Source organism: Mercenaria mercenaria, chromosome 18 (assembly GCF_021730395.1).
Source record: "Mercenaria mercenaria strain notata chromosome 18, MADL_Memer_1, whole genome shotgun sequence".
Taxonomy (NCBI): Eukaryota; Metazoa; Mollusca; class Bivalvia; order Venerida; family Veneridae; genus Mercenaria; species Mercenaria mercenaria.
The window spans coordinates 1,809,759-1,834,568 of NC_069378.1; the positions used below are offsets into that span (position 1 = coordinate 1,809,759).

Consider the following 24,810-nt stretch of genomic DNA (forward strand, 5'->3'; position numbering starts at 1 on the left):
GTTTTAATACACCGCTCTTAATTACACAAAGCGGTTTCAATATGCATTAGACGGCGTCAAGTTGTAATATATCATTTCATGTTACACTGCACGTACTCATGTGTTAAACAGCTTCACATTGAGCTGCATGGTGTCATGTTTTGTTGGATGATTTCATATTACGGTGCATCGCAACAAGTTTTTAAATGCATCGTTCCATGTTTAAATGGATGGAATGAAGTTTTGCATTAAATGGTTTCAAAATACAATGCGTTGAATGCAAATATATTGGACGGGATGGAGTTTTAGACTAGACGGGGTTGAAATGCTATGCACTGACTGACTTGTTTATGAATGGATTGTATATTTAATAATTTTGGCGGTCACCGCCGCCCATAGTATTTGCATTTTGTTCGCACTTATACGTTATCCTTTTGGTCAGTTCATTCACATGTGTTTTGCTTGTGGGGTAAACTGTGCTAAATGATAATAGTTTTAATTTTAGCTTTGATGGCGGAGGTTGAAGGTTATTATTTCCGGCACGGTCCAGATACTAGCTTGGAACAACCGAACTTTTGTCCCTTTATCCGAGTGGTCTAGTGGATAAGGTGTCGGTCGCTCAATCCAGGGGTCGTGGGTTCGAGCTCCGCTGGGGTCACGACCATGACTTCTCATATGACACCAGTACTGGTTTTTTCAGGAAACGGACTCGAGAGTGGTTCCAATAAGCTTGAAGCTTTCATCACAATCGGGCTAAAACAAATTAGTATAAACTAACAAACTAAACTAAACTTAATATGCTCCATTAAAAACAGGTTTCAAACCCATAATCCGCGGTGGCTTGAACTCAAGACCCCTGGTTTCGGAGTCAGACAGTGTTACCACTGGAGCACTGCGTTCTCTCTGTGTTTTTAATCTTGTTGACACATCGTAAGAAAAATGCATATATTGGACTTACAGACAGACATTGATTATGACGCAGTTTAAAAGGTATAACGCTTTATCTTTTTTTTTGAAATCTTGCTTACTGAGCAAAAGTAAGTACGCGAAGGTTGTTATTAATTGCGTAATGCATGTATTGTTTTTGTTTGTTCCCACACAAAAATTGATTATTGTTTAGCATTTTATAACGTCATACGTTTAAATCCTGTTCGAGGTATTAATTAACAATCCTAACCACTTCGTAGAAAGTCATTTTTGACTGTGTATAAAAGAAACATTTTCACCGTCGAAATGCATTACTTACACAACAATGATTGGGAAGAACACATGTCTGCTCTGTTTCGTTTTGTTGTGTGTGGTGTACAGCAAACGTTCCGAGTGTAAGAGTATATTCAGGTACGTAACATGTACAGTATTAATTAATGTCACGATACGTCTGAAATACACTATATATAATGTACTTTAAAACTGACAGGAGAGCACTTTGATGTAAACAATAATTCTAATTTTATTTTTACCATGTCAGTTTACCTTGTCAGTTCATTTGCACTTAAGTTTGCGCATATCTCATATTTACTGCATGCTGCAGTTAAAGCAATTAATCTTAGCAGTTTAAGTTATTGTGATATATTGCTGCAAACACCAAAGAAGCACATAAGGTTATGGCTATGATATATTTACAATTTAAAAATTACATTTAAAAATGTCGGTTTAGCAAAACTGTGAATGATTGTTTCCTTAGAAAATAAGGAAAGAATAACACCAGTATTTTTCGAGTATTTATGTTACATGTAAGTAGACAAATATATTTTTATCAAAAACGAAGCACATAAGGTTATGGCTATGATAGATTTACAATTTAAAAATTACATTTAAAAATGTCGGTTTAGCAAAACTGTGAATGATTGTTTCCTTAGAAAATAAGGAAAGAATAACACCAGTATTTTTCGAGTATTTATGTTACATGTAAGTAGTCAAATATTTTTTTATCAAATAATCAAAACATTCGAGTGATTTGTCAGCTCAGTGTTCAGATGCGCAGTTTTTAAAGCGCAAGGGCGATAGCACAAGTGGTTAAATATGTAAGCATCTAAACGATAAACTATGGTAAATGAGACAATAAACCACAAGAAAGCCTTGATTGTTTGCATTCTTATTCTATGCTTCCAAAGGTCCTGGATCTTTTTTACAGATTTTACTATTATATGCTCGGTGAACATTTCTAATTAGGAGAAATATCGTAGAAAACACAACGAGAACTTGCATTATGATGTAAAGTATGTCTGTTATAAACTTATGTAGACATTTTCCTATGATTATAGTAAACCAAATGTTATCAAAACCGAAGATCTCGAGAAAGAAGGATGGCAGATGATTTTCCGGGCTACATCCGGTAATAAGCAGAGCGTGTATGATGCTTGGACGAAAGGTAATATAACATCATTGCTTAATCAAACATATGTATTTCAATTAAAATTTTCTTAATCCAAAATATGTTAAACACATAGTCAGAAATTTTATAGTGCGGTTGATTCATTCGTTCAGTTTGTTTTTGTTATTTATTTTTTTTACATCTTTTTCGTGGGGGCTTGGTGGGTGCGATTAAAATCACACCGACACAGTTATCTTATCAGCTTTTGATTGTGCAGAATGACACCAGGTGTCATTACGGTCATTATTTCATCACGGACGGGCCCCTGGTTAGAACCACCGACCTACCGTAAGCCAGCTGTATGGCTTTTTCACATCAAAGAACCGAGATTTCGAACCCACAGCGGTGAGGGGCAAATGATTTTATGTCAGATATCTTAACCACTTAAGATTTTGCCTGATAACACGGTATACTTTGAACAAATGAAAACCGTAAACGTTGGGTTTAGATACTGTTAGTGCACGTTCATTTAAAGGATTCGCTATGGGCGATTTTTTTCCCAATAATAGAATTTTCCGAAGGATGACTTTTATCACATAATTTTGCTTCTTATTGATGATTGCCCTTCGTCTCAGAAGCAAAAATATGCAAAAAATGTCATAAGTCACCAGTATTAAAAACGAGTTATATACCCTTGAAAACGGCATTTTTTGGAGCAAATAACTCTTTTTCAATACTGGTGGCTTATGACTTTTATTGCATATTTTTGTTTCTTAGATGATTGTCCTTCAATATCCAAAGTTTGAAGTAATTCTGTTTTTGAATTATTGACTGAAGTTTTGATGCCCGCCCTTTAAAGTGTTAAGTGTCAACAGAGAAAGTTTTAAAATATGTCGACTAAACTTTTCATTTACGCCTTTTGTCTTCAAAAAGACACAACAGGAGAACAACACAGCTTTATATTTGTACACACGTAATTTTAGCATTATTTTTTATTTATTATAAACAGGTGTTGGCACAAATCAGATAAGCTAACCGATGGAGCGGTCACGGGGTTTTACACTATGGGAGATCCTATTGTTTCTGGTGGGCAAACCCTTTGGTATACAGTATGTAAAATTAGCCTCTATAACCAAGATGGCGAGGTGCTAACTGATCTTTAACGGAAGGGGAAAGTGACGTAAACCTGGTTTGATAAAAAAAAGATCATGTCTCAAGCTATTCCGATCTGACTTTCTATTGACGCTTTCAATTTTTTTCTCATAGTTGGAGATTACCGACAAGGTTCTCAGAAAGGCGATTTCTCTCAACCGTTCTTAGGGAGGGTGTGACAAAGTATCGGACACATTGCTGTGATAGATACGAAACTATTCTGCGAAGGGATGCACGTGGGATCAACATCCGTTTACCCAAAATTTCCCTGTATTCATTGATTGTTTGCGCTGATGTTGGAATGTATGCAGTTTGGCAGGCCGATTTCATGGCAGTTTTTATTAAAACTAGTAACTAACTAAATGTCATTTAATTATTTTGTTATTTACAAGGTATGCAAAATTTCTAAACAACAAAAAGAAGTCCCTTTCGTGTTAACGACGTTTTATCTTCTCATAAAAAAATTGCTTTATTTTGTAAATTTTAAAATCATAATAAAGTGATATATCATGATAAACTGTGTTATATTTATTGTGTATTGGAATTCATTGGAATAGGTAAAACTCAAAAATGGTCTTTTAAAATATGTCATTATTGCTTACATTGTCCGACGAATTTCGTTATCTCAGAAATGTTTGATGCGCTTACCGTTATGTAAAATATATTGGTTTACTGCATGCGGGTATATTTTAACTTCTTGATTTCTTTTTGTCTCGAAAAGTCTTGTTTCTCGTAAATTTAATTTAAAATCCTAATATTTTATCTTGCCAACGCAAAATGAACTTGAATCTTTGTTAAATTGCTCGTACACTCAATATCAAGCTTGAAGACTACATTTTTGTACAAATTGAAACAACAAAAAACAAAACAACACAACTCTCATGTAACACAAAGGCGTATTTCAAGTCTGTTTGATAGAATCGTATTCATAATCAAGCTGAATGTGAATTGATCACTGCCGTGTGAAACAAATATTAACCTTTCGCTTGCTGGCGGCAAGAGATTGTACCTTTGAGACCAGGCTCATTATGGTCTGCTCTGTTTGCTACAGTAAATTTGCATTGAACACCCCTTTGAATAAGAAGTGGTATTGCCCAAACTGAATGATGGACCGGTTTATTTTAGATATTTAGCAGGGTAAAGGTTAAAGGATTGAAGGGATTTTAATATTACTTGGCACAAATGTTCCCCATGATGAGACGACATGTCATGCGTAACACCCAAAACCCCTGCTTAAAGGTCAAGGTCAGACTTTGAGATCAAAGGTAATAGGATTTTTTTCCTTTCCCGGTCAAATAACTTTGTCATGCACGGATTTTAAATATCAGTTGGCACAAATATTTCCCTGGACGAGACAATATGTCACGCGCAAAACCCGGGCCCTAAGTTTTAAGGTCAAGGTCACATTTAGAGACCAAAGGTCGGGTTTACAAAAATGACTTTGTCAGGAGCATTTCTTCTCATGCAGGGAGGGATTTTGATGAAACATGGCACAAATGTTCACCACTATGAGACGGATTGTCGTGCGCACGAACCAGGTCTCTAGGTTTAAGGTCAAGGTCATACTTAGAGGTCAAAGGTTAAATTTAAGAATGACTGTCCAGGCATTGGAGGGATTTTGAGGGTAATTGGCACAAATGTTCATTGCCATGAGGCACCTTTTTTAAGAATTACCTCCCTTTGTTGTTACTTAAATAGATTATATTGTTACTTTTTTTACTGGTCGTAGGAAAAATCGAGACCATTTTTCTGGGAACAACATGCATGTTACATTGAATTATTAGATGTATTTTGACCTATCTCTACCTGGTAAAGAGTTTTGTGTGGAATTGTAATATATATATATTTTTATTAATTTCCCTTTGTTGTTACTATAGATAACTTATATGATAACTTTTTCATAATTGTCCAAAATAAATCCATATGAAAGCAACTATAGGTTTTTATGTATGCAAGTTTTAATCCAAGTGTTTTGTTATAACAATTGTATATATAGTACAATATTGTTTATACATCATTGACATATATAAAATTTTTATGAATATACTGCAGTAGAAAACAAAAAGGTGCCTTCCAGTAGGGGACTTTGTATTGCATGGCAATACTTCATTCACTTGTTTATTTTATTTTAGTCTCTTCCATTTACAAACTACAAGTATATACAAATATACAACATAGCATTAAAACATATGTAAATGTCCATTCAATTTTAGAATTATAAGAGAGATATAAACCGGTAAAAAATAATATTACAAACATCAAAATCCACTAGATGACTTAAAACAGTACAGATTTATACGTATAAGCACGTGTGTGCTCGTGTGTGTATATGTATGTGTGCTTGTGTGTGCTTTGGTGTGTGTGTTTGTTTGTGTGTGCTTGCGTGTGTGTGTGAGTGTATGTCCATTACTTAAAAAAGTATACAGACATGTGTAAATGTGTGTGTGCATGTGTGATTGCATTTGTCTGCGTGTGTCTGTCTGTGTGTGTGTGTGTGTGTAATTGAATCTGGTGAGATAAAGTTACCTTAAAGTATGATAAGTGTGGAAGTCAAATCCATATTTAATGAACACGTGACTAAAATATTTAGTTCAGTCAGTCACATTCCATTAAAAATAATTAACCTAACTAAGTACAATGAAGAATATGTATGCACTTGCATGAATAATTTGTAGACTTAGAAACAATGGAAGTAATAAGTGACGTATTTTAATCACGTGACGTATGGACTTAGTAGCACTCATATTTTGTATAAGTAGCATGTATTATTTATGGGAGCCTACGGAGGTATGGTGTACCCAAAGGAGCAGTTTTATGCCCTGACTTTTGTTTTGCTATGGTGCTTACCATATGTTTATATTTTAGCTTCTTCCCCCAGACGACTTTTACTGGTGATGTCACGACCGGAAAGTAAAATTTCCCCGAGGTTATTTTATCTTTACTCGCCTGGATGTGATTTTCCAGCGCCAGAGCTTTCGTCCATGGTTGTGTGTAACCCGCAAAGACGTGACTTTTGTATCAACTGAAACAGCTCAGGGATGCAATCACTACGGAGTCAACGTTTTCACGGTTTAGAGGGGACTTTACTTGAAGTTTATGTTGTTTATTTTTTGTGCTATTTAAAGTTCGAAGTTAACGGAAACACCTGTTTTCACATCATGTTAAAACGGAACTGTTAGTGTTGGACTTTATATCTGTTAAAAGAGATTCTGAGCTCAGTTTTTTTTTGGTTCTTTGTTTTCTTACAATAAGTTTTCTTTTCACTTTCATTTATTCATTGTAAAAAATCATTTTTGTAAATAAATTTTGTAAATATTGTACGGGTTTGATTTGTTTGGTAGTTATTGTCCCCGGTACGTCATCCTTCACACTCACCCATGTCTTCAAGCTTACACTTCTGGCCGCGGAAATATCACTACATGTTTATGGCTCAGCCATGTCTTCAAGCTTACACTTCTGGCCGCGGAAATGTTTTTTCATGTATTGACCTCCCCCCATTTCTCAAGTTTAAAATACCGGCCTCGGAAATGTTTCTACATGAAATTTGCCTTTAACTTAACTTCTGGCTACATGTATATGGCCTTAGCATGTCTTAAAGCTTAAACTTCTGGCCTCGGAAGTTTCTAATGTATATGACCTTAGTCATGCCTTCAAGCTTAACCCTTATGGTCGGGGAAATGTTTCTACATGTATATGACCTCAGCCATGTCTTAAAGCTTAAACTTCTAGCCTGGGAAAATGTTTCTACATGAATATGATTTAGCCATGCCTTCAAGCTTAACTTATGGCCGCGGAAATGTTTCTACATGTATATGGCCTCAGCCATGCTTCAAGCTTTAAACCCTCTGGCCGCGGAAATGTCTGTACATTTATATGCCTCAGCCATGTCTCCTGACTTAAAATATTACCCTTGAAAATGTTTCCTCAGCCATGCCTCCAGTTAAAACTGAGCACATCACATCGTACAGACATGGTTAAGCTAATTTTTTGAGTTATGATTTACAAAGGTTGCTTTTCATTTCATGATGGGGTGACATCTAAAAAAAAAGCAGAGATTTTTCGCGTTTTCTTTATTCTTTTATCCTTTAAACTCGATGAGCTGAAATATAATAATCAATACAAGAAATGTTTTGCCTAATAAATGACTTTAATAAATGTACTTTATGTTTTCAGAAGATGCCGCCATTAGCACCCGTTATGTAGATCGACAGTAGGAAGAAGATTCTGGGACACTTCTTCTAAAATTAGCGCATACATCTATATGTAAATGTGTAGAAATTTTCAAATGAGGACAAATTTCAATGGGTTTTAAATTACTTATTTGACTCCATCGACTACAAACCCCCAGCTAGTTTTATTTCGTTACTTACACAGTTATCAACCCCTTTTGCGCGTGAATCATGTGTAGATTTAATAAAAAAAGAGCATTTTTTATAAAGGAAAATGGCCTCCTTTTAATTCATTGCGTTTCCGTAAAAAAACAGGAAAACATGTTTGCACGAGGGTTTCTTGGAGTATCTGGGAGGATTCCCGCCTATATTGCTTGTTTTCGGAACAATTGGAAATCTAATGACAAATAATAGTTCTGATGGCAACGCAAGAACCGTAACTCTAGTTTAGCAAAATATTTGTCTGCCCTTTCTGTAGCAGACTTATCGTTCTGGGATGGCTTCCCAAGAAACTGGCTAAACACGGATTTGGTTTTTGATTTAAAGTATTTCTGAGTTTGTATGCAAAGTACAGTTGTTTTTAGTATATTTTGGGTCTCAAAATTCTGCCCTTTTTGGTTGTTTTTGGTTACCGTTGAGCGTTTTCTGTGTGCTTGGTTCCTTAAAGTAAAACGAATATGTCGGCTCGAAATGCAAATATCGTTATAATAGCGTGGCGACCTCTCTCACACTACTTAACTCGCTTTCTCTTTGGTATGGGGCTTACAAAGGGTAACATTTGTTACCCCAGTAATGAAGCTACGTTATTTCTCTTTAATATATGGTCATTGATATCACTATTTGGATTTTCCTTAACACCATTAATTAAAGTTAGTGTTTTGAATACAGCCATCATTGGGCCAATTTTTGATGGTGCGACGGAAGTCTCAAACCAGGTTGCTCCCGAGACAGTGACGCCCAAAAGCAATGGCAAGGAAATAAAAAATCGTCAGATCACCGCAATGCTGATACCTAAATATAGTTTTTCATGGGATTGTCACCCACTTTTATGTTTCCTGATATTTTTACTGACTGGGTTCTGTCACACGAAAATAATCAGAGTGATGGCTTGTTGGAGCTGGTTTGGTCAATTTTCAATGCTTTATTTTACACCAATAATGCAGTAAATTTTATCCTATATTTACTGAGCAGATCTGCGTTTAGGAAGTAGGCAAAGGACGTTTTGTTCCGAAGTCTTATTCGTGCAAGGCGATATGTAAAGGAAATCATTCACGCGAAAACAATTGTGACCATTTGTGGAGCAAAGAAATGTAGAGTTGCAAAACATTGGAGTGTTCGCTATATAAACGCACGAATATGAATGGTTATTATGGATTTCATGAAAAATTTAAAATAAAATAAAACGTAAAAATTGACAGTGATATATAAAGTCAAGACAATGTGCTTTTATACCCTTACAATATTAATATTGCGGGAAATATGTTCCTTTATTTTTATAACCACAAGCATCATCACCTCAACCACTTCGTGCAAACCTCCACCACTTCCACCTCTTCGTCCTAACCTCCACCACTTCATCCTCACCTCCATCACTTCGTCCTTATCTCCACCACTTTGTCCTCACTTCCATCACTTCGTCCTCCACCACTTTGTCCTTCACCACTCTCTACACGTGCACTCTTGTTGGTTTATTGTTCCAGTATGTAGATCTATAAGTATTTGCTTTATTTTTATTTGTTAGGAGAAACGTTAGTCAACATGTGGCGTTTTTTAATATATAATATCAATACTGATATGTTAGAATAGTCTTGAAAGGACTCCCCATACTTGGATTCAGTGTTGCTATATTTTCTGGTCCTTTTGGATCATGGAATCCATTCAATGAATCTGTAATAGAGTTCAGCTTACGTCGGTGCTAGGGGGCGTAAGAGGTGTTTCACTTTCCATTACCTCTCATGAACAGACCCAATTAAACCGAGTCTGCTATTATTTTGCTTGGTGTGTTGTATGCTTCCAAGGATCTTCATGTTAGGTTTTATTAACTATTACAAAGCACCCATTTAAATGCCGTGTGATGGCCGTTACTTATTTATATTCAGCGTTGTTAACCTTTAATATGTCAGTCTTTAGGCATAGGACATATTGATCAACAGAATTACTAATCTTCCCGTTTTGTATCATAACAACCTGCTCGTAATGGTACATTATACAAGCAAAAGTATAGTATGTCCCACTATAAAAAAACTCAGCGATACTTCATTATTTGGATGTTACAAGGTAAGCTTTTCCCCATAAATAAGCTGACAAAAACATCTGAACCGTTTCATTTTCAGCTCTTATAAGTGCGCAGGGAACTAAACTATTAGATATCTATGCTTGTGGCAAGAATGGTCATTCTTTGCGTTAATGTCCCTTCACTTTTTAAATTTTATTTACACTGTCTTGCAATATGGTTTGGCTTATAACAAGTTTTTTTTTGGTACGGGCGTTATCTTGGAATTAGCGTCTTTAACGTAATTTTGTTTATTTATTTATTTAAGGCCTCATCAGTATAAAGTAAAGTATAATGCATTTTATTTGACCTTGCGGGGCGTAGTAATCTCTTTCCTTATGCAAATAATGGTAATCTCAAAAAACTAGCAAAATAGGTAGAGCAAACCGATGACTAAAATTCAACGCTACGTTGGTACAATGTAAGGTAGATGACCATTGGATAAGAAATTAAAGGGTTGCCGAATATTCACATCCTGCACAATAATACCCGTGGACAGTCGCGAAGCCCCGCCCGCCATGTCGATTAAAACGCAGTAAAAAGTGCAAATGTTTGTTTTTTATAGTGTATCCCACTGAAAGGGCCAGCCAATTTTGGTTTTTAGACACTACATACATTGAACAGGGATTACTTCCCGATTCCTATTTTTTAATTTCCAGGCACTAGGCAGGTAGGCAATGGTAAACCCTTATTTAAACTGCTGGGGCTCCCCAAATTGTCAACGGTCTATCTTTAGTAACAAGACCCTCCTCTGACAGGGCTCGAAATTCGACCTACCGATTTTGGGGCAGATGTTTATCCATTAATATACATCACTTAAGAATACACAGGTACATTTTTTATAGTACATTTAAAAAAAAATGTTTAACATATATATACACACTGTCACGCTAGATAGAGTTACAAGAGATTAGATTAGCATAACATGACTACACAGGGCATATGACTAATACTATAAACTTCTTTCTTTCCAAAGGTAAGAACATTCCCATGTAGAATAAAATGTATACTAAGCGCAAATTAAATGAATGTAGCTGCCTAACTGCTGATAATATATTTAGGTATACAACAAATTAGATGGGTATTCCATATACTAACATATTATTAAAAAAATACTCGATTCCCTAAATGTGTGATTTCAATTGTTCAATTGTAATAACCCAGCTTTCTAGCTTCTATCTGAGAAAGAGCGTTTTTCCAGCATGCTTAAGCAGATGTCACTGGGTGTTTTCATGTTAAAACCCCGAAACTTTTTGCTGCTAATTTCGAATTATCTAGGAGTTCATAATCACAGTTTTTAAGGTTGTTTCACAACTCAACAACCGAACAATAAGCGTGGTATACAGATTTTGGATAGCTCAGCCGATATATTGGATTTAAATAAGACGGGTCAATTTTAAGGGACAATAATAGAAAAGTGACGATTTGGCCTTTTGACAAGCATTGTTAACCTTATCTTGTCAGACATTTTGCTATTCAGATAAATATCGACATGTTTGGGCACTCTGAGCAATTTCAATTTTTTCGGAACCAAACTGGAATGTCATTGGACTTCTTATTCTTGAACGATCTCCAAAGATAACCACATGACTTTTTGATGGGTTAAAATTTTGTATCTATACATACATGTTTACTTGTTTGTAATGTCAAACATACCCTGCAAGTTTACGGGGTTTATTGCTGACAGGGCCAATATCGTCTGCTAATGTGGTGTTTCCTATTATGGTATCTAGAACAAATGTGCCGAGACCACATTTCTCTAGTTCTTCGAGAAGGCCATTATTTTACAAGTTATTATCCAGGGGGAAATTACTCCTCCCCTGTCGAATTCCTTGTTGAACTTGAAGAATTTGACTGAAACCCTTTTCCGCCACGCAGCTGGACATATTTGTATGGGCATCAACAAGTAGCGCCCAATGTTTCCCCGTACACCAAGCTTAGACAACTTGTAAAAAAGTTCATTTAACCAGACAGTGTCAAAGCCTTTTAGTTTTCAAGAAAAGCAACATACACTTTTGAGTTTACTCATTATTATGGTATATAGACTCTTGAAGGTTAAAGGAAGCTGTTTATAGCGCCAGAATGTTTTTGGTACGCGTTTTGTTGATGGTTTGGAAAGCGGGTATTGCTGTCTGATATCCAAGAAGAAACGATTATGAACTATACTTATACTATACTACACTGGCCATTTCTGTATATGCCGCCGTAGGTCCCTATGTGACTTTATTAATTCATTTTGTATTTTGTTATTGTTTTCAAAAAATATAACGGAAGTGCCTCACAACTGAAGCGGGAAACGACTTCGATTCGAAAAATAGTCCACTGTTTAAATAATTTTTTGATAAAGGTCCATAGAAATTAATAATTTTCAGATATTGAAAACGCATTTTCTGAAAAAGGATTCGTTATTTGATAAGAAATTATAAACATCGACAGTTCTTTTTAAAATTATACACGTGCTGACACCTGTGTTGTCTCCCGTTTATTATTAGAGTTATCGTCCGTCCAGCGCAGTATTACTTTTGCAGTGAATCGCCGAAAAGTCGTGGGAAAATTAAAAACCATGTAAATAAACTAAAATTAACCACTTTTTCAAGATCAATTTCAAGTAATGCTTTAACCCACCAGACCAGAGTAGCATCTTAGATACCTGTACTAATGTACTCATTTTGTAGAATGTCATGTTATGCCCTTGCAATGCTAATCCCACTCTGATTTAATTTTTGTTTACATTTTTTGTCAATGAGAAAGATGGCGTCGATCCCGAGTTGAGATGACGGGGCATTAAATTTTTACATGTTTAAGCAAACCTGGTGCGTTAGAAAGAAAAATAGAAGTAAAACCTTATTTGTTACTGGTACATTGTATTGTAAAAAAAAAGAACCCTGTTTTTTCCTTATACAAAAGCTTAATATTTTGTAATGGATGTACTTTCACAAAGACCTGTGTTTTCTTAATACATTCATAGTACCACATACTTATCCACAAAGTACTGAATATTACAGGTGCCCATGAGTATTATATTAATTTAGGAGTATGTTTTTATCTTCCAACAATCAATTTCTTAAATATGCTCCCCTTCCTCATTTCTACATGAACTGTGAAAGTAGCAATATGCGTCCCCTTAAGTAAAGTTTTTACAAAGATGGAGTATTTAAATACCTGTAAGCTGTCAAAGTCCGTAATCATATAGATATGATACAATATAAATCATAAAAACGTATTTACATTTATACTTATGACTAGTAATTTTCAAATAATAACTGAATTAACTGCATTTATAACTATTTATAAAACAGGATTATAATACTAAAAGCTATTGCTTAAATATTATAATTAGGTTTCGCTCACCTTAATTGTGTATTAACGATGATGTATTCATTTTTTTCATGGATTATGGAAAACGTGGCTTGTTTTCATACTGTTGATCGACATTTGTACGTCTGTAGAGTATAAAAAAAGCCGGATTCATTATTCATTATTAAAAATTTTTTATTTTCATTTGTTGTCACGCTTTTAGTTGTGGTTTGGATATGATTAATTCTGTCAGAACTTGTCGCTGTTTTCTTTTTTTTCGGAATGAGTTTTAAACAAAGTACAGTGTTTTTGTTGTTATTTTAAGGTATTGGACACCTAACAATAATGTTTGAAAAATAGCATTTGCTTGGTATATTCTTAAAGTGTGACCATGTTTCGCACTTTGTTGCAAATTTTAAACAACTATTACCGTACCGTTTTTTTTTGGTAAATTTTGTATAATTTATGGTATTTCCTCAAGCTCAAGTACAGACAAATTCCAATGTGATGACCACTATCTAAACGTTTGCAGAAAATTCATTACAGCATTAATTTTGATAAAAGAAACATCAAACTATTGTTAAACAATTAAAAAACACAAAATAAAAGTGTAAATATCATTTTTTTGCTAGGGTGCCTCAAGTAAACAGATTTAATGAGACAGAATTCTAACTCCAACATTGAAAAATTCATGTCGAATCCTGTGGGTCTGTTTTGAATTTTGCACACTTCATTAAAAATAAGCTTGGGGCAGAAGTAAAACCTACCTGCATTTCTTCCACAATATGTAATCTAAAGAATGAAGGCAAAATAGAGAACTTTTACCGCTAGTAACTCAGTATTTTTAAAGATGTCTAACTCTACCCCTCCTGATTCAGAAGTAAATTAACTTTGAACAGCAAGAAATCGCTTATAAAATGAAAATTTTCCAATTTTGTACAATACATCCGTAATAAGTCTTGAAAGAAGTAAAAACTCACTAGAGAAAAGGAAAATATGTAGAAATAAAAATTGGTCCCAGTGGGGCTTGAACCTACGCCCCCCTGAAAATTGCAGTCAAAGTAGGTTTATGGTAGGAATTGAATACTCTTCAAAAAGGAGGTACTCTATTACGGGTCCAATACCTTAACACGATCCTGAAGTCAGTTCTATCCGGCATCATCAATGAATAACAAATAATATATCTAGCTACTAGAACAGTTTTAGAAGGTTGCCAACTTATCAGTTGCCCAATAATCATAACACTTATATGTAATATCGGCTTAAAGAAAACAGCTAAAACATAATGATATATTTGAATCAAAACATTAATTGCCAAGAGACAGCCAGTTGACTACTAACTATGTGATTTGACTTTCTCATGGCGTTCCTATATTTTTTTTCCAATTAGCCGAACGACAGAGACTCTACCTTTGACATGGTATTTGCAATTTGTTCGCACCTCTACGTTATCCTTTTGGTCAGTTCATTCACGTTTTAATTCAAGTCTACAGTTTTCATTCTCAAAATGAGAAAATAATTATACATGTGTTCTGCTAGTGGGGTGAACTGTGCTAAATGATAATAGTTTTAATTTTAGCTTTAATATGGCGGAGGTTGAAGGTTATTATTTCCGGCACGGGCCAGATACTAGGCTAGAACAACCGAACTTCTGCTTGGACACCTTTATCCCTTTATCCAAGGGGAACGGTGGTCTAGTGGATAAGGTGTCGGCCGCTCAATCCAGGGGTCGTGGGTTCGAGCCCCACTGGGGTCACGACCATGACCTCTAATATGACACCAGTACTGGTTTTTCCAGGAGAGTGGTTCAAATAAGCTTGAAGCTTTCATCACAATCGAGCTAAAACAAATTAGTATAAACTAACAAACTAAACTAAACTAAATATTCTCCATTAAAGACAGGTTTCAAACCCATAGTCCGCGCTTAGTGGTAAGTGATATGCAGCTAGTGATACACACCACTCGGACACGAAGGCAAGACCAGAATATTTCAAGTATGCAGAGGCCAATAAACGTTTTAATCCGTGTTTGTTTGTATTTAAGCATATTTACAGTCGCCAACGGAAACTCGTATGGGCGACTCCTAGTCTACTATGTAAGTATGTGGATCGTACAAGATACATAAGCCGCTCCAATTCCAGAAGCCTCCCGGGTTCTTAAACGTGCCAGGTGTAAAGCACCAAATACACTGGACTCTTATCCCAGTTTTTTTTAGTTGGAGGAGCGGCGGCTTGGACTCATGACCCCTGGTTTCGGAGTCAGACAGTGTTACCACTGGAGCACTGCGTCCTCTCTGTGTTTCTAATCTTGTTGACACATCGTAAGAAAAAAAGCATATATTGGACTCACAGACAGACATAGATTATGACGCAGTTTAAAATGTATAAACGCTTTATCTTTTTATTTTAAAATGTTGCTTACTGAGCAAAAGTAAAAAAGCGAAGATTGTTATTCATTGCGTAATGCATGTATTGTTTTTGTCTGTTCCCACATAAAAGATTGATTATTGTTTACCATGTTATAACGTCATACGTTTAATTTCTGTTCGCAGTTTTTACAATCCTAACCACTTCGTAGAAAGTCATGTATGAGTGTGTATAAAAGAAACCTTTTCACCATCGAAATGCATTACATGCCTAAAAATGATTGGGAAGAATGCATATCTGCTTTGTTTCGTTTTGTTGTGTGTGGTGTACAGCAAACGCTCCGAGTGTAAGAGTATATTCAGGTAAGTAGTATATATATATATAGCATTTGTGTCATACACACTAGCGGCGTAGCTCATAATGTACTTTAAAAATTGTGAATGGAGCTCTAAACTTATTAATTAAAACTGACAAAAGAGCATACAAATGTTGAAACATTTTTTTCTAAATTTTGTTTAGTTCATTTGCACTGAAGATTGCGTATATCTCATATATACTGCACGCTCCAGTCAAAGCTGCTCATACTCTACCCCGTGTAGATATATAATTATACTCTTAGCAGTTTAAGGTATTGCTATATATCGGCAAACATCAAAGAAACACATTATGATATGATAGATTTACAATTTACAATTATCAAGCCTAGTCGATAAACTGTCGCTTTAGCAACACTTGAAGGAATGATTTTTCCTTAGAAAATAAGGGGAAAAAATAACACAAGCATTTCTCGAGCCTTCATGTTAAAAGAAAATAGTAAAATATTTTTTATCAAATAATCAAAACATTCGAGTGATTTGTAGCTGATATAGCACGGTTCAGAGTTCACATGCTCAGTTTTTAAAGCGCAAGGGCGGTAGCGCAAGTGGTTAAATATGTAAGCATCTGAACGATAAACCATGGTAAATGAGACAATAAACCACAAGAAAGCCTTCATTGTTTGCATTCTTATTCTATGCTATCACTTAAGCAATCTTTAAGTGCCGCGTGGCGGCCGTACACTGTCTCAACATACTTGAATTCAGTGTTGTTATATTTTCTGGTCCTTTGGAATCATGGAGTCCACTCAGTATGTATGTAATAGAATTCCGTTTAAGCGTGAGGGATGTTGCATTTTCCATTACCTCTCATGAACAGACTCAATCAAACCGAGCTATCAGTTTGCTTGGTTGCATTCTATGCTCCCGAAGGATCGTTTTACAGATTTTACTTTTTTTATTTTTTTTTGAGGCCCCAAATGGGTAACCCCGTTTATTTTCCCCGTCATATGTATAACTAGGGTCGGAGAACCATCCCTAATTAACCTTACACACAACATATTATAATATTATACTTATTTTAAACATCAACATTTACATATTACAATACTATTACATATGTATATCAAGTATGATATAAAAAGTCATAAACGGGTACCCAAGGAAAATTCGTTTTAACAAAACCATATCAAATAGGTGAAAAAGAAAAAGTGGTTATACATGTATGATATATAATGATGCTGAGCGAGCTTGCACAGACTGAGGATCAGTATTACGAAGTGTAATTGTAATGATATCTAATTACAAACATTTATCTGATGAATAATCTTACAATTGACCAGTTTTGTTTTTCTAAATCTGTAATGTTCAAATTCTTATAAATTTCCCATGCTAATGAAAGGCTCTTCTTAAGTCCAGTAACAGTTGGTATAATTCCTTTTCTTTTGCACAAATATATATATCTTTTTATCTCCAGAAACAAAATATCATATTCAACATTTCTGGGTTTACAACTGAAGGATCCAAGTAAAAAACATTCTTTTTTTCATACATTCCATATTTATATTAATGTTTGTACATATATCTTTTATTCTGCTAAGTAATTCTTGAACTATATGACAATTCCAAAATAAATGTAATAAAGTTTCTTCTTCCATTCTACAAAATGTACATAAATTATCGTTTCTCATATTCATTTCATACAACAAAGAGTTGGTACCTTAAGTTCTATGTACTAATCTAGTTTGAAACCACTGAATATATGAATCTCTTGTATATTTGAAAGGTAAACTATATATATATTCCCAATCTAAAAGACTAATATTAAACAAAGAATTCCATTTTATTTGACTTGTTGGTTTTTAATTATTTTTTTTATAAATATACTATAAATAGTTTTGTTGTTTTTCAGAATTACAGGCATTAAATACCTACTGATACAAGGATGTACCACATTGTAATCAATAACAAAGTTGTTATTTTTGCTTAATAGAAACCTTTCTACACTTCTTTTTAATATCTCATAATGCAAAAAGTTTATTTTACTTCCAGCAATTGCTTCTAAATATTGCAAACTAAGAAACGACACAGAATCTGACATAATATCACTAACAAATCGAATTACTCTATCATAGAGTGGTTTTAAAAAGATACCATTTCCACCAGAGAGAATTTCATGATTATAGAATAGTGGCATAGTTAACAATTGTTCAGCTGTATCAAATTGTGTACACTCTATTAATTTCATACAAGATTTTAAAACATCAATCCAAAATTTATTTGTGAGTTTTCTTGTAGTATATTCTGCGTGTATCAGTGCTATACACTGGGCACGTTAATAAACCAGGCTGTCTATTCGCAACGAGCTAGGCTAATGTAGCCGGACAAGCCTGTATCTGATTACTGATCTCCCTGTCTTCCTTTGTCTCATTCTGTCCCTCTGGTCAGATCGCTCTGTGTCTGTACTAGTATAGGATGAATTATGCGCCCTGTGTTGCTGCATTTGAACTCTGTAAAGCGCCTTTGAACGTGAAATTGATCATGAAAAGGGCGCTATATAAATCTGGTATAATAATAATAATATAATACAGTTTACCAGTATTAAATACTATGTTTCGAAGCTCTTAAGGAGATGAAGAATCAAAAAAGTCCAGGTTCAGATGGCATGTCTGTTGAATTTTATAAGATATTTTGGACAGAGATTAAAACGTACTTTATTCAATCTATTAACTACTCTTACAACACCGGACATCTGACTAGTTTGCAGAAACAAGGTATTATTTCGCTTATGCCGAAACCAAATAAAGACACACAAATTTTGAGTAACTGGCGCCCTATAAGTCTATTAAATGTAGATTACAAAATTGCCGCCAAAACCATAGCAAACAGGATAAAAAAGATTATCAATTCTATCATAAGCAGTGCACAGACAGGATTCAAAAAAGGCAGATATATAGGGGAAAATGTTAGGTTAATATATGAAATAATAGATTTCGCACAACAAAATAAAATACCAGGACTTTTACTGTTCGCAGATTTCGAAAAAGCTTTCGATACACTAGATCATAACCTTATGATAAGGTGTTTAAAACACTTCAATTTTGGTGATTCTCTTATACAGTGGGTAAAATTATTTTATAATGATATAACCAGTATGGTAATAAATAATGGCTATCTATCAAAACCCTTTTCAATACTACGTGGAGTGAGACAAGGCTGTCCTCTTTCCTCTTCCTTATTTATTATTTGCATTGAAATCCTCTCAAATTATATCGAGACTGATGAGATCATAAAAGGCATAACAGTTAATAATGTTGAAATAAAACAATCCCTGTTTGCAGATGATGCAACCTTTATCAATAATGGTGCAAAACATTCATTTGAACAACTAATAGATGTTATATCGAACTTCGAGTGTATATCTGGATTGAAACTTAATATCAACAAAACTAACATACTAAGGATAGGATCATTAAAAGATACAAACCTCCAGTACTGTAAAGATAAAATGTTTAATTGGACATCCGAGTCAGCTCAAACATTAGGAATGATATTTACAAATGATAAAAAAGACAGCATAACGTTAAACCTGATACCCAAGATTCAAAATTTTACTAACTGTTTAAAACAATGGGAACATAGAAAACTAACACTACTTGGAAAAGTAACTGTTATAAAATCATTAGCTTTACCAAAACTAATTTACCCTCTTACAGTGTTACCAAACCTATCAAACAAGGTTCTAGCTAATCTAAAGCAATTACTCTCACTTCCATTAACACATTTCTTGAACCATGATACTTCCAAGCTGTATGTATATGAAAATATGTCTATCATTTCCAGGCCTCCTTCTTTATTTTCTTTAATGATAACTGTTTTCTTGATTTTTACTCTACCTTCCCATACAAAATCATAAAAAAATATTATTAATTTCATGTAACTCTTGATCACTTGGGTTTGGTAACGATATCAGACAATGTGTAAACTAGGGAAGTAACAATGATTTAACAACCATAATTTTACAAATTGGAGTTAGTTTTCTTCTCTTCCAATATGATATACTTTCTACAATTTTACTGATTTTATCTTGAAAATTAAGATCTACCATTTTGTTTAAATCAACATCAAATATAATACCCAGTAGTTTAAACCTAGTTGTACCCTACAAAAGTTTCCATTTTGTTTTTATTGACCTTGTGCTATATTTAAGAGAGCCTATCCAAATAACATTAGTCTTATCAAAATTAACTTTTAATCCTGAGTGAAGGGAAAAATCATGCAGTAAGTCAAGTGCTGAGTTCAAAGATTTATCCGAACCATCTAATAATAATGAGGTGTCATCTGCAAATTGAGAAATCCTATATTCTGTTTCATCAATAACTATACCTTTAATATTTGAACAATTTCTAATTTTTATTGCCAGTATCTCAGCACAGAGAATAAAAATATACGACGAGATCGGGTCACCCTGTCGGCAACCACGGCCGCAGCTAAAAAAATTTGATAAAAATCAATTTAACTGTACTGATAATTGTGTATTATTTAAGAACATTGTTATCCATTTTCTAATCATTGGACCAAAATTGAAAAAGGAAAAAGTTTTCTGTATGAAATTGAATGACAAAGTATCGAAGGCTTTTTCGAAGTCGATTAACATAACTAGACCTGGGATATTATTATCTTCAGTGTACTTCATTACATCATACAAAAGTCTGGTATTTTCCCCAATATAACGTCCTTTAACAAAGCCAGTTTGATCTCTGGCAACTAGATTATCTAACATAGATTTTATTCTGTTAGCAATACTACCTGAAGCCAGTTTATAAACAATGTTTAACAATGTATTTGGTCTCCAATTTTTCAGGAACTGTTTTGGTTTATTTTCTTTTGGAATACATGTTATTATACCTTGTTTTTGTGTAACTGAAAAACTGCTGGTGTGAAAAGCATAATTTAAAGCTCTCACTACAAACTAAAGAAATTTGTTGTAAAACCATCGGAGCCTGGACTTTTATCATTTTTCATGTTTTTCAAAGTGTTAGAGACTTCTTCATATGACAATAAACCTTCTAATGCTGAAGACTGTTCTGGTGATAGCTTAGGATCATTACATTTATCTAGATCTTCATCCATATTATAGTTGTCTAACATATTAACTTGGGAATACAGTGTTTTGTAAAAGTTACTAGTTTCTTTCAAAATTTTCTCCTGGTTATATATATATGAACCATCTTCTGTTTCAATAAAGGGAATTACTTTACTTGAATAGTTATACTTTTCTAGATTACAAAAAAAGCTGGAAGCTTTTCCACCATCTTCAATCCAAACAGAACGTGATCTAATCATGTAACCTCTTATTTTTTCATTTCTTAGTGTATTTAATCTGTCTTGTAAATTTAAATATGTTTCTTTGTTTTCAGTTGTTAAATTATTTTCCAATTTCTTTATTTCCTCTAACAGTATTTGTTCTTGTTTATTTTTATTTTTAGTTCTAAAACTGGCATACGATATTGTTTTACCACGTATTTCCATTAAAAGTGTCTCTAGAAATAATTGGTCATTAATGGTAAAATGTAAGTTCTTATCATCTATGTCTGACAATTTTTCAAAATTATATATTGGTACACAGTATTGTTTCTTTATTTCTTCTATTTTAGTATTTATACACTCTAAGTATTCTATATCATGTAACAATGAATTGTTAAACTTCCACAGACCGTTACCATGTTTGACGTTCTCAAAGCATAAAGAAGTATTTACAATAGAATGATCTGATCTGTAACTAATATAAATATCTGAACTTCTGACAAAATTCAACATATTTTCAGTAATTAGAAAAAATCTAGTCTGGCTTGTTGTAAAGGATTAATAAGCCTCCATGTAAATCTTCTACTTTCTCCATGTAATATTCTAAAAGGATCTACCAAATTTCTGTTTTCAATATGTGTTAACAATTTTCTAGCCTTTACGTTATGATTTCTAGATTTGTAATTGCAATAGTCTAGCTCATGATTCAAAACTAAATTATAGTCTCCATATACTACATAAGAATCATTTCCAATTTTATCTATAACATTAAAAACATAGTTATAAAAGTCTGGACTATCTATATTTGGCCCATATAGTGTAAAATCAAATGAAATATCTACTATTCTTTATTTTACTATTATTTGCTCGGTGAACATTTCTAATTAGGAGAAATATCGTAGAAAACACAACGAGAACTTGCATTATGATGTAAAGTATGTCTGTTATAAACTTATGTAGACATTTTCCTATGATTATAGTAAACCAGATGTTATCAAAACCGAAGATCTCGAGAAAGGAGGGTGGCAGATGATTTTCCGGGCAACATCCGGTAATAAGCAGAGCGTGTATGATGCTTGGACGAAAGGTAATATAACTTCATTGCTTAATCAAACATACAATGTATGTATTTCAATTAAAATACTCTTAATCCAAAATATGTTAAATATATGGTGCGATTGATTTATTCGTTCAATGTGTTTTTATATCATTTTCGTGGGGGCTTGGTGGGTGCGGTTAGCGTTACACCGACACAAATACTGGTCATTCAGCATCTTACCAGTTTTTGATTGTGCAGGAAGACGCCAGGTGTCCCTACGGGCATTATTTCATCACGGACGGGCCCCCGGTTAGAACCACCGAGCTACCGTAAGCCAGCTGTATGGCTTCCTCACATAAAAGAATCCTTAACTCCAAGCAAGATTTCGAACCATTAGCTGTGAAGGGCAAATGATTTTAAGTCAGATATCTTAACCACCCGAGGTTTTGTCTGTAACACGGTATACTTTGAACAAATGAAATACGTTTGATCGAAACAGTTAACATTATGTTAAGATACTGTCAGTGCATATTCATTTAAAGGCGTTCGCTAGAGTTTCTGTATGTGAGATGGGCGGAATTTTCCCCATTAACAGAATTTCATTGAAGGATGACTTTATTGCATAATTTTATTTCTTACATGATTGTCCTTCATCTAAGAAACAAAAATATGCAATAAAGGTCATAGATCACCAGTATTGAAAAAGAGTTATCTGCCCTTGAAAATGGCATTTCTTTGGGCAAATGCCGTTTTCAAGGGCAGATAACTCTTTCTCAATATTGGTGACCTGTGACTTTTATTGTATATTTTTGTTTCTTAGATGCTTGTCCTTCAATATCCAAAGTTTGAAGAAATTCTGTTTTTGAATTATTGACTGATGTTTTAATGCCCGCCTTTAAAGTGTTAAGTATCAACAGAGAAAGTTATAAAATTTGTTGACTAAACTTTTCATTTACGCCTTTTGTCTTCAAAAAGCTACAACAGGAGAAGAACACAGCTTTATATTTGTACACACGTAATTTTAGCATTATTTTTTATTTATTATAAAACAGGTGTTGGCACAAATCAAGATAAGCCTAACACGATGGAGCGGTCACGTGGTTTACACTATCGGGATCCTATTGTTTCTGGCTGGGCAAACCTTGGTATACAGTATGTAAAATTAGCCCTCTATAACCAAGATGGCGAGGTGGCTCACGTGATCTTTAACGGAAGAGGAAGTGACGTAAACAACTGGTTTGATAAGAAAAAGATCATGTCTTCAAGCTATTCCGATCTGACGTCTATTGACGCTTTCAATATTTTCTCAATAGTTGGAGATTACCGACAAGGTTCTCTAGAAAGGCGATTTCTCATAAACCGTTCTTACGCAGGGTGTGACAAAGATATCGGACACATTGCTGTGATAGATACGAAAACTATTCCTGCGAAGGGATGCACGTGGGATCAACATCCAGTTTACCCACAATTCCTGTATTCATTGATTGATGCCGCTGATGTTTGGAATCGTATGCAGTTTGGTAGAGCCGATTTCATGGCAGTTTTTATTAAAACTAGTAACTAACTAAATGTCACATAATTATTTTGTTATTTACAAGAGTATGCAAAATTTCAAACAACAATAAGAAGTCCCATCATGGTTAACGACGTTTTATCTTCTCATACAAAAATTGCATATTATTGTTGTAAATATTAAATCATAATAAAGTGATATATCATGATAAACTGTGTTATATTTATTGTGTATTGGAATTCATTGGAATAGGTAAAACTCAAAAATGGTCTTTTAAAATATGTCATTATTGCTTACATTGTCCGACGAATTTCGTTATCTCAGAAATGTTTGATGTGCTTACCGTTATGTAAAATACATGTATATTGTTTTACTGCATGCGGGTATATTTTAACTTCTTGATTTTATTTTGTCCCGGAAAGTCTTTTTTCTTGTAAATTTAATTTAACATCCTGTGTTTTTGTATCTTGCCAACGAATCAAGCTGAATGTGAGTTGATCACTGCCGTGTGAAACAAATATTAACCTTTAACCTGCTGGCAGCAAGTGATTGTACCTTTGAGACCAGGCTCATCATGGTCTGCTCTGTTTGCTACAGTTAATTTGCATTGAACACCCCTTTGAATAAGAAGTAGTATTGCCCAAATTGAATGATGGACCAGTTTATTTTAGACATTAAGCAGGGTAAAGGTTAAAGTATAACACCGCCCTGTAAATTTAGGGATAATACACATTTTTTTTTGTTAACGTTGTCATAGTGTCAAATAGGAAGTGCGACATATAACGGTGGGCAAATTTTTGCGACATTTAACGTTAAAGGTGCGATATTTAGCGGCAGATGATTTTGCGACATTTAGCGGTGGTTGCGACATTTAACGTCAACCTTGCGACATATAACGGTGGTTGCGACATTTAGCGGCGTTGCGACATTTAACGTTGCCACAAACGTCTGCAGAAGCCGAACAAACGCTATTTGCTATTCTTGTGTACAAATGTGACGCGAAGTGTTAATGTATTGTTTTGATAGGTGATGACTTTACGATTCCGGTACAATTTTATTTACCATTCTGTTGCTATAGGAAACGGTAA

General features: G+C 34.3%; 1 protein-coding gene across 2 annotated transcripts; it reads left to right on the forward strand.

Moving 5' to 3' along the window:
• The first annotated feature begins 1,175 nt into the window (after positions 1–1,175).
• LOC123539080 (uncharacterized) lies at positions 1,176–23,934 on the forward strand. Of its 2 annotated transcripts, none has more exons than XM_053530571.1 (3): positions 1,176–1,317; positions 2,244–2,350; positions 23,262–23,934. In XM_053530571.1, exons 1-3 carry the CDS (start codon positions 1,232–1,234, stop codon positions 23,771–23,773), a joined length of 705 nt encoding a protein of 234 aa, XP_053386546.1. In that variant the 5' UTR covers positions 1,176–1,231; the 3' UTR covers positions 23,774–23,934. The 2 variants fall into 2 exon arrangements, with proteins under 2 accessions (XP_053386546.1, XP_045179492.2); XM_045323557.2 differs by lacking the exons at positions 1,176–1,317; positions 2,244–2,350 and adding exons at positions 15,753–15,911; positions 22,151–22,257.
• Positions 23,935–24,810: the final 876 nt, after the last annotated feature.